Source organism: Sciurus carolinensis, chromosome 13, assembly GCF_902686445.1.
Source record: "Sciurus carolinensis chromosome 13, mSciCar1.2, whole genome shotgun sequence".
Classification (NCBI taxonomy): Eukaryota; Metazoa; Chordata; class Mammalia; order Rodentia; family Sciuridae; genus Sciurus; species Sciurus carolinensis.
Genome location: NC_062225.1, coordinates 36,683,064 through 36,695,116, shown reverse-complemented (window position 1 = coordinate 36,695,116; position 12,053 = coordinate 36,683,064). Strand labels below are relative to the sequence as shown.

Here is a 12,053-nt window from a genome sequence, read left to right as displayed (position 1 = left end):
TCACTCTTTTTAATTTTTTTTCTTTTTAATTTCTTTCTTTTGCTTGATTGGGTTTGCTGTTGAACTTTTCTAGTGAATTATTCAATTCATTTATTCATTATTCAATTCTTTAGCTCCCAAAATTTTGGTTTTTTAAAAATACACATACTTTTTTCCATCTCTCTGTTGAACTAATCAGTGTTCATCTACCATCTTCCTGAAATTTTTAAGCACATTTATGACTGTTCTCTTTTTCTGGTGGTCTCTCTAAAAGTTGCTAGAAGTACCTGCATCTCTTTTTCTTTATCTTCATTTTTTAAAATATATATTTTAGGTGTAGGTGGACACAATGCCTTTATTTTATTTTTATGTGATGCTGAGGATTGAACTTAGGTACCTCACACATGCTAGGCAAGTGTTCTACCACTGAGCCACAACCCCAGTCCCTTTCCTTATATTTTTTAAAGACACATTTTTCAGCTTTTCAAATCCATCCTTTCAGATCATTTTACTCCCTGGCTTAGGTGAGGATCTCTTCTTTCATCAAACTAGAACCAAGCCAAATCAGGCAATATTCATGGAATCATAACACACATATGCATGCAAAAGAGGTTTAAATCTTAAGAAATTATAAAAGGTCTTTAATAAACCACATTTAAAGTCCATATACATTTTAACAGAAACTAGAGTTACTTATCTGAGAATTTTCCATACTTTGCAATCATTTTTAATAATAAAGAATATATTGTCTCTTGGATATATTAATCTTTAAATACTTAAAAGGCAGGCACAAACCACATTTTGTAATTGAGACTACAGCACAACAACGAGCACATAGTTGACCAAACACGAAATTTTTATGATCACATTGTTACAAGCATCCTTTCTATGCACACATTTTAGAAATGGATATACAGAGCTGTCATTACCTTGAAATTCTTCTGGTAGGATTTATATTGAAAGGCACGTTTTTGAAGATCATCTATAACACATTGTAGATCACTCAAAATAGTACGTATTTTTTCTTGATCAGTGTTAATATCCAAAATCTGTGGATCCTGTAAAATTAAGATAGATTTTGGCTAGTCATGACTATTTTTGATGCAGAGCAATTAGATTAAATGAAATAATAAACATTTTCAAAAAAGATTTTTTTTTCTAATTCTCTTTTCTCTTAGATTTTTAAAACCACATTAAAGACAATTGCTTTTCCTGAATTTTAAAGCAAAGCATATATATCATAAAAAGTAGACATGGTTACCTAATGCATTCTTCATCATCTGCTTTCATTTCCTACACTTCTTTACCCAATATAACTTCAGAAAAGGAGAGGTGAATGTAACCAGAAAGAGAAGGAAGAGGATATAAGAAAATTTCCATTTTACAATAAATAAGTGGAGAGCCCTTTGAATTCTGAGAAGTCTAAAGACAGTAAGGAAAACCAAACTCAGTAATTCCTATTGTACTCCCCCAACATTTTTCTGAAATCAGGTGTGTGTATTGGGAGTGGGGTTTTTTCTCAGTACATCAAAGTCAACTCTGAATCAGACACCAGCTAGGTGTCCTCCAATTCAATTCAACTCTGGAGTTAGCATCACAACCCACAGGTTGAGGGTTAAGTCCTCACAATTTGCCTCCTGCAGATACCAGTTACAACCCCCAGATTTTTTAACATGTGCTTTTGACTTAGCAGTTATAAATTGGTGTTCCCATGATTCCCTCTTTAGGTTTAATTAATTTATAAGACTGGCTCAAAAAACTTAAGGAAATACTTGATTGGGCTTACCAGTTTATTATAAATGTTCTTACAGTGCATACAGATTAAGAAATGCATAGGGTGAGGTATGGGAAAAGGTACCAGGAACTTCCATGTCCTCCCTGGGTTACCACCCTCCAGGAACCTTCACATGTTTAGCTATCTGGAAGCTCTGAGAACCTGTTCTTCCAGGATTTTATAGAGATTTCATTGCATGAGTATGACTGAAACATGGATAACTGTATTGAAATGTGATCAGAAAAAAAAATCTAATGCTAATAGATTGCATAGGGAAAGAGAAAATGTCTGCCCAAATTTTTCTTGACCTCTCTGAGCAGCATTCCTGCCTATCAGCTATGAGGTAGAACTCTTTCTGAAATGGAGGTGTTAGGATCTACTATTAGGGAATTTCTTTATGGCTAGCTCCAGGACAGAAATGTGGGGGAAGATTATAGAGTACATTTTTAGCTTCTACAACCTACCTGGGGGAAGAGAAATAGTTTCTATAGTCTGTCTTGAGGGAAAAAAAAAAAAAAAAAAAAAAAGAGCAGGTGAAAGGATGGTGGAAGGTTGGAGAGCATGTTATGCTTTTCTTTCTGAGGAATTCTTCTGAAACCTAAAGGGCCTCAACATTATAACAAAAGACCATCTTTCCTCTTTATCCCTCTAAAGTTGTACCAAAGCATCTTCAGGAACCAAGGACAAAATACCAAATATTAACTTCATAACTTCATTGTTCTAGTTATTTAGGAAATAAGGGATATGAAAATATGAAATAAGGGATATGAGCCAGAAACTGTGGAACAAACAAAAATACACACACACTCACACACACGCACACACACTCAGACACACACACACACACACACACACACACATAGAGAGAAAAAAAGAAAATTAAGAATATAAGTGTTAAGACATACTAGGCATGGTAGTGCATGCCTGTACACACAGCAACTTGGTAGGCTGAGATAGGAGGATTGCAAGTTTCAGGGCAGCCTCAACAATTTAGGGAGATCCTCAGCAACTTAGACTATGTCTCAAAATAAAAAATGAAAAGGGTTGGGGATGTAGCTCAGTGCTGAAGCACCTCTGGGTTCAATCCCAAGTACAAAAAAATACATAAATATTAAGATGTGTTCTAGCTGACACGTTGGGGTTGAAAATTCAGTAATGAGAATAAAATAGTTCAGGAACAAAGTAGAAACAAGTTAACTAAGTTTGGGAGAATCTAAGAAAATTGGAGAAGACTGGAAACCATTAAAGCCCCAGTTTGGGGAGGTTAATTATTCCATCCCTTGTTCACTACAGTCCTACATTCAAAATTGCCATGTGCTCTAGATCAGAAAAAGTTAAGGGAAGTGTCCAGGAAGAAGATAATTATGTTAAAACTCTGGCTTCTATGTTGGGAATCCTGAAGTTGTTTTGTGTCTTGATTCTGGTAATGGGAATTCTTGAAAGAATTGGTGAACCTGAAGAGGTCTAAGGCCAGGATAAGAAAGTCACAGATTGAGTCTTTAACAAAAAGGCAAAAATAATGAATTGCAGCAGTAGGGACTAGTCTGGTGCTTAAGAGACAGGAAAGGACTGTTAGTTAACACTTTTCTGGGACAACCAGCCCAAGTGCAGTCACACTGTAATGCAAACTGCTATGATCTAGAAGATAGATATCTAGGGGACCAGATATCTATCCCTCCATCTACCATAAGGAAATGCAAAAGGTGGGAGTGTATGGTGTGGCAAGGATGAAGAAATGTCCCATAGGAGGTTTAGATTTTGAATTGAATTAAAATATATAAAAGAGACCAAGTTAGAATAAAATAAACATTTCAAAATAAAATAAATTATCATGAATTTTCACATTTAGGTTTCTCCCCAGTTTTCTTCCATCAGTGAGATTGGGGTCTTGACAGAAAGATGATATTATTTATGGAAATAATGAAATTATACTTCTTTGCCCTAGAGTGCCAGTGAATTAATTTAAAATCCTCAATAGATGAAGCATGCTAGGGAAACTCATGCTATCACTTTTGTGTATGTACATCATTCTACTTTTTAAAATGCATGATTACACACAAAACATGTGTTGGCAGTTTGATCATTCTAATGACCTATGTACATGCACCAAGAATAATCATTCCTATTTTAACAGCAGAATATTAATCACCAAAAGCTGACTTTCTTAACTTAAATCCTTTTTCCACCATTTATTATCTCTGTGATCCTGGGCAAGTAGATTAGCCTCCCTGTACCTTAATGTTCTTCTTTGCAAAATGTAATTAATAAAACCTTAAAGGCATTCTGAGAATTAAATTAGTTTAAAACATTTAAAAATATGAGAATGCTTGTAGAGCATTATACATCTTTTCCAAAAACTTTAAATAATCCAAGTGTCCATTAACCATAGAATAGATAATTAAAGTGTGAAATATTATGAAATAATATATAGCCAAAAAATGAAGATAAGCTATATCCACACAGCATGAACAAAACTCAGGAATATACCAAAAATAAAATAAAGAGCATACTGTATCATTCTAATTAATCAAAGTTCAGAAATAAGCAAAACTTATTTATGACATTAGAATTCAGGGTAGTAGCTGCCTCTGGAGTAGAAGAAAGAATCAATGATTAGGAGAGGGCATTAAAGGTAACAGTAAGGCTACAGTGCTTGACATTCTGAGATACAGAAACATGAATGCGTTCACTTTCTGATAATTCATTAAGGTACACAGTTACTACATTAATATATACTTTCATCTGAGAAAATACAAATATTCTTCAAACACAATAGCAAAACCAATGTTAAGTCCTTAAAACAGCTTGATAAGAAGTAAAGTATCTGCCTTTACTATTTCCAGGTCAATGCATATAAATGTATATTGTAATTTTTTTTTTTTTTTGATACTGGGGATTGAACTCAGGGGCACTTGACCACTGAACCACATCCCCAGCCCTATTGTATTTTATTTAGAGACAGGGTCTCACTGAGTTGCTTAGCACCTCACCATTGCTAAGGCTAGCTTTGAACTAGAGCTCATCCTGTCTCAGCCTCCTGAGCCACTGGTATTACACACATTGTCTGTATTGTATTTCTCTGAGTGAATTACCTTCATGTATTTTATTAATCTTTTTTTGTATTTTATTACTCTTCTGTTGATGGACATTGAGCTTTTCCAATTTTTAGATTTTTATTATAACTTTATATGGTTTTATAATTTTGTGGTAAGATTTAGTCAATGCTAATAATAAAATAATAAATCACTACAAAATGATATTTTCAGGTAGACTTTAGTTAAGAGTCACCTAGATTTCATTGTAAATTCTAAATTTTTTCTACAGTAAAATTGGTACAATTTAACCAAATAATCTTCACTGTCATTTAATTTAATATGCTAAGCAAATTTTAAAATTGTGAAAACAGCTATATATGTTCTAAGAAGTAATAAAAACACTCATTTCAAAATAATGCAAGGAAGACTAGAATTCAATATTATAAATAGGTTTTGCTTGTGATGGTCTGGTATTTATTCAGTATATAAAAATAGAGGTTCGGAAACACTTTAAAGAGTAGTTGAAAGATGTTGTTGACTTGTTAGAATAAAAACAAAAGTTAAATTAAGTATAAAGTGAAATATATTTTCAAAATGGTTTCAATATAGATCTTAAACGTTCTCACCACAAAAAGAAATATGTAAGGTGATGGACAGGTTAATTAGCTTAATATATTTCACAATATATACATGTATCAAAATATGTAAGACTCTATATACACAATTTTATCAATTATATTTTAATTTTAAAAACTATAATGAACTTTTCTCATATTAAAAAAAAATCCTGCTTTCTCTTACCTGTGCTTGCAGTTTTATTTCATTCACTTCTTCATTTAGATCTTCAAGATCTCTACCCAAATGCAGAGAAAATTGCTTAATGCTTGTTTCTCTGTCACCCACTGCTTTATCAATGGCATTCCGAACAGCAACAATAGATGGCTTCATAGTTGCAAAAACAGCAAAGTCTTCAGGAGGGGTGGATATCTGATACAGTTCGATAAGCTTGTACATTTGAACCACTACATTCCCTTCATCTTCCAGGGTTTCAATCTAAATGGAAACATTGGTTGCTCATTAAATAGAGCAGAGTTCTATTTTACCCTTTAATTTTTTTTTCAGATAGGAGACAGCTACTGTGCAATACAAACACCAAACTGTGAATGGTCAGCACAGGAGGAGTGTGTTTTTAACACTACAGTCAAATTGGCTGAAGTTGACTGGGCGATAAATTCAGTCATTGCTACAATACAGGTAAATCAGGCCCAGGAGGTAAGTGGTCAGAGCTGAGCACAGTTAGTAGTACAAACAGTAATGTTTCTTCTCTCTCTCTCCTTCTGCCCCTCTCTCTTCATTGTTCTCTAGCAGCATTGATTTAATGTCTTTCAAGACAAAATGTTCAGTGAGAATGTTGAACTTTAATATTTGAGTTTCCAGACATGTATGCTGAGTGGCAATTAATCCCAGAGCAGCCCCTGCAGTATGGACAGACCTTGTTCCTGGCTGCATGAGTTCAGAATTCAGATCTAGGGTCACTATTGTTTAAATTATTTTGTTATATCCAAATGACTACTAACCATCTTCATTTTGATGTCCTACCTTCTGTGGGCAAAAAGTTTCTGTTTTTCTTAAATTTCTGGCAAGGGATTCCCCAGTTTGGGAGAAATCCTCCAACTGCCCCAGCCTCCAAGTCTTCCTTGTTAAGCAGGAAGCTGACATGTTCATACTATTTGACTCAACCTCCTGCCACAAACTGAACCAAGCAGCATCAAATTATGACCTAGGGTCTTTTTCTTTAATACAGGAATGGGTAGACTCTAGCTGTGGATAGAGGCTATTTGCTTTCAGGTGGAAGTAGAAAGTACATCCTTAACATAAGATAACTGCAGAGAGCTTTTAAAAGAAACAGTTCTCAAACTGTAACTTGCACAGCAATGACTTTGGGAAGTTTGTTAAAACAGATTGCTGAGCTCTTTTGGAATTTCTAATTGGGTATGACCCAAGATGTGCATTTCTACCCAGTTCCCAGGTCCTGCTAATGCTGCTGGTTTAAAGATCACTTTTGAGAACCACTGTTCTAGAGAGCAAAAGAAATAAGAGAAGGAAGAGAGATCTTTTTGGTTTTCTTATGCTTTTCTAGACTCTAGTTCCTGTCCTTCTTAAAGGCCTGGCTGTATCCATTCTTTTGTAATCCAGAAGATACCCAAGCAAATTTAGAATAATTTTCCTCGTTTTTCTAAGCTATGAGTTTTGACTGCTTTCAACAAAGTGTCTAATATCTCAAACAAGTTAGAAATCTCTCTATACCAAGATCTGTTCATCATCCTATATTTCTTATACTGTGGATAAACATATATCCAGGTTTTCTGGGAGTGTCTTGGTTCATACTTAATGTCCTGGCATAATACTTAATGGTGTCTCTTTTACACTCAAAAACATATTATGCAGTCTACCCTGCCTATGCTGGCCTGATACTGCTATCAGCAGGTCAACTATAGAAAGATACCTAGGAGTCATCTCAGACTCCTTGCTGTCCTTTCATTCAGTTGTCCTTTCACTTATACTTAACATCTCTAGAATTCATTTCTTCTCTCCTGCTTTAGCAACACACAGTTCACTAGTTTTCTGAACCAAATACTTATTCTTCATAGCACTTCATCAGTTCCCAAATCCTGTTTCTGTCATCTTGCCTCATGTCTTTGTTCATGATTTTCTCTTTCCCTGGAATGCCTATTTGAATGTTTGATGTACTTTAGGACATAGCTTAAATATTCTATCCTCTACAGGGTCTTCTGTGACCCACAGACAAGAATGATTAAAAAAAAAAATTCAGCCCTTACAACAGTTTCTTATACCTCTACTTAATGTATCATAATTGTCTGCTTTCATTCTAGACTCTGATCTCCTTGAAAACAGGTATAGTTATTATTGTAATTCTGTATTCTGTTAAGTGAGAATTCCCTAAATTTGCTGAATGAATTAATGAAGTTCCAGAAAAAGATATATGTATATGCAGAGCATCTCTATAAGGGAAGCTACTTCCCCAACATACTACCCAGAAAGCATGAACAAATGGTCTGATTTTCCGCACATAGCAACTTCCTATTCTAGAACCGCACTGAGCCTTTGATTATGATATGATCCTACCTTCATAACATAATTGATAGAATTGGAGAGGGGACCTGAATCCATTTACTAGATAGTAGAATCACTATTGGAAGAGAGAAATTATTTTATTTTGTGGCTGGTTAGACTTGCAGGCTGTCACTTGTGAGCTACTGGTGGCCATGTTTGCTACTACAGGGTGAAGTAGCAGCCTGATTGTATTGGGAGAGAAATGAAGCAGACCTTCAAAGAGATGCAGAGTCAAGAGATGCAGAGAGAAGAAATGGAGAGAGAGGATTACCTGGGATTCCTATAGCTGTCCTGTACTGGTTCTAATCAGTTCCTGAGCCTAGTTACACTCTTGAAGAGGGTCAAGAAAAGATCCATGAAACACGTTTGAATTCTTAAATGAGGGCCCTATTTTGGCCTAAGATAAATTACCTGGGTTTTGGTATTTGTCCAAAAAAGCTTAATAAATACAAATAATGATAAATACTTGGCATCTCTAGACTGATGGGATGATGCAAAAGCACATCTGAGGAAAATCAAAATTATCTGTCCCTTTGAGAGTTGCTATTCTTGAAATGGTAAACAAGATTGTAACTTTTGTAGGCATGAGAAATAGATTTTACTATTAATTTTGTTAATAATATATAACAAACTGCCCAGTTATTAATGACTTAATCAGTTTATATTATTTATTCATAGTACTTCAATTTTCAGGTATTTAAGAAAGTAATTTATTTCTATTTCATTCCAAACTGCTATGAATGAAAGTTTTGAAAAACCGACTATTAAAGTCAAATGCTAGATTGCCTGCCACAAACTGAGAGAAGTAAATTAAGTTTCTAGAGAGAAAGAAGCAAGACAGACAAAGATTTCAGTGTGCTTCTGTGTGTGTGTATGTGTGTGTGTGACAAAAAGAGAGAGAGAGAGAGAAAGAGCACTGACCTTTCCATTGGCATTACTTCAGTCTCCGTATCTACATTTTACTCCCCACTTCCATCTTCCCGCTTAAGTTAGTCTGAGTTGGTAACCTTGTCCATTCTTAATAGAAAGGTTACTATTATTAGGCATATATATATTAAGGGTTAAGACTTCTGTTATGACTAATATCTGGTGACCATTCCATTACCATTTACTAAAAATTTGAATTACAATAAATTATGGTTGAGAATTTTGCTTTTGTGGTCAAAGAGACCCAAATTTAAATTCCAGCTTTATCACATACAAATTCTGTGATCTTGGACAGCATAACCTATTTTAGTTCCTGTTTCCTCATCTATAGAATGAGGATAAAAATTATTCAGATTTTGTGAGGATTAAAAATTTAACACATATAAAAAAATTAATACAATGCCTGATTAGGAGTAAGAGTTTGGTAAATATAAGCTGGAATTAATAATGTAGGCAACCCTTTACTTTGTCTAAAAATGTTTCTAATATTTTGATAGTGGTTCTGACTTGTAGTCCCTTAATTTTTCTAATCATATATACTCCTTTCCTACCATAAGAACAGGAATGTTGAGTTATATAAGACAATCAACTCACCCGTTCCTGAATTTCATCAAGAAATACTAAGCTATTAACATATTCTATGGTAGTGCTTGGAACAAATTCAAGTTTATACTCTGCATCTTGGGCCTCAGAGATAATGGCATCCACTTTTTTCTTGCTTAAACGAGGAAGCATAGAATTCAGCACCTAGAAAGAGAAAGAAAATGTGAATCATAAATACATGAATATTTCTACTTTGTTACATATTTTAAATAAGTCCTAATTGGACATTTGCTAAATCAGCAAGTTTTGAAAGCAGCAGTATAAGTGAAGGGAATTTTTTTTCTCATTAAATTATTGCTAGTCAAATGAACAAAAAATATCATATTTTTTGACAAAATAGGTTGCCCAGCTTACTAAACAGTTTCCCTTAAATGCTCTCAAATCTTGCAGGTGTACATTCTGCTTCTTTGCCCTATGTAGTGTGCACTGTGCTGCTCTCCCTAACATTGATCTCTTTCCTTTCATGTTGCGTGGTAGCCTTGTGGTTTGGGAGAAATTGATCTCCCAAACTCAGAAACAGAGTCTGAGTGACCACTTTGGAAATGATCCTTTAAACTAGATCTCAATATCCTATAGAATCAGCTAGCATTGCTACTAGAACACTGAAGGGTAATAGTAGTATCTCTTCCCAGAAAGTTTTGAAACAAAAGAAAAAAAAGTGGGAGTAAGAGGCTAGTCTGACACTTGCAGATCCCTTCCCTATTAAATCTATAAACAGATTATGTTTGTGATAGAAAGAACATGAGACTTTTCCTAGAAATTAAGGATGGCAAGTAGTCTTCCATTAATTTCTTTCATTATAAGAAAATCAATATAGTTTTATTTTTGTAGTGAAAAACAAGAAGAGACCATAATTAAAAATTATTGTAGAGACCATAATTAAAAATTTTCCTAGTTCATATTTACCTCCAAGCATCGCAAAGGTGATGGAATTAGTTTTTCTTTTAGCATCTTAGTGTCTATAAGCAGCAATCCTACATTTCTGGTAGGTCTTAGAGCCAAAGCATCCCTGTGCTGTTTGTGATATTTTTCCAGTTGGTCACTAAAGTACTTAACATCTACATAAAACAATTCATACAAATTATAAAATACATCATATTAGATTTCAAAGGGTCATTATAAAATACATTAAAATCATTGCATTAATAAATTTACACATGCATTTATAATGTTATTATCTATACTTAGAGTTCCTTGTCTAACTGGAGTGTTAGTTCAGAATGTTTTATATTTTATTCTTATAATAAAAAGCCCAATATTTTACAATATAAACATGTTTTCCAGGTCCTATTAAGAGCAGACAGATGAAAATATAAGTTGTTTTATTGTGCTTCACTCTTTTGCATTTCACAGATAATGCATTTTTAACCAATTGAAGGTCTGTAGCAACCCTGCACCAAGCAAGTCTATTGGTACCATTTTTCAACAGTTCAGATGATGTTAGCATTTTTTTAGCCATGAAGTATTTTTAAATTAAGATATATACATTGCTTTTATACATAATGCTATTGCACACTTAATAGACTATAGTGTAAACATAACTTCTGTATCTATATGTACTAGGAAACAAAAAAATTGTGATGATTCATAATGATTAATTATGAATCATTCAGTGATTCTGGAATAAACTAGATTCTAGAGTTAGGTTGGTTTGAAGTTGGGCTTAATCTAAGTTGATTTGAAGTTCTCTGACGATACCTGAAAGAAAAGCATTTTGGGGAATATTCACAACAAAATTTTAAAACAAAGGAGCTCGAATATAATGAAGTTATCTCCATTCCTCTTCCTAACACCTCTCTGCCATTCCTATTCTTTACGTGATGTTAAGGCATTTGCCAGCTTGCATCTGGCATATGCTGCAGTTGCATTTTGACAATCTTCCAGCCTCCATTTTTTTTTCATTCTCCAATTCACCTGGAACCAATGGAAGCCTGATTATCTTTGAATACATTTTTATCATATTCAAAAACAACTCCTTCGAATGCATATACAATTCCATGTTCTGATGCTTGTCTTTAATCATGGGGAATTTTCAAGATAGTGGAATAGAGAAGGTCACTTTCTTGGCTGCTCTGTGTCATGAAACCAAGAAAGCAGATAGGCAGCTTCTCAGCATGGTGGGTGAACAAAAAAAAAAAAAAGGGTTGTTGGGGAGGAACTTTACGACTTTACTGGAATTTAATACTAAACATTCAAAGCAAATCGGGGATACAGGAGGTTGAATATAATAAAATAAGGAAGAAATCCCCAGTGCCATAACCACTACTGCAGCTGGAAGCACCAGCCAGAGCAGTCCCTCCACAACAAAGTAGAGAGAGGAATGAGGGAACTAAAGGAACCCACATTTTTAGAAGACCTTAGGTGTGTCTGGTTACACAGAGTTTAGAGATCAAAGATACTGCCCAACTAAACTGAAAGACATGATGCACCATATTCCTTCATAGGAAAGAGGCTGCTTCTCTCCCAGCTGTGTGTGGAGGACAGAGGAAAAACCCATTTTGTAGCTGTGGCACAAGGGGCCACCAACTGGGGAGTCAATTCCTGGCAATTCTGAGTTTAACCTAAAATACAGACCCAGCAAACTCACGCTGCATGAAACA

General features: G+C 34.5%; 1 protein-coding gene across 1 annotated transcript in view; it reads right to left on the bottom strand.

Moving 5' to 3' along the window:
- LOC124962941 (dynein axonemal heavy chain 6-like) overlaps positions 1–12,053 on the bottom strand; it is a 292,982-nt gene that overhangs the window by 215,557 nt on the left and 65,372 nt on the right. Inside the window, 4 exon segments of the mRNA XM_047522202.1 lie at positions 909–1,037; positions 5,590–5,841; positions 9,445–9,597; positions 10,360–10,511. Coding sequence (XP_047378158.1) covers positions 909–1,037; positions 5,590–5,841; positions 9,445–9,597; positions 10,360–10,511 — 686 coding nt within the window.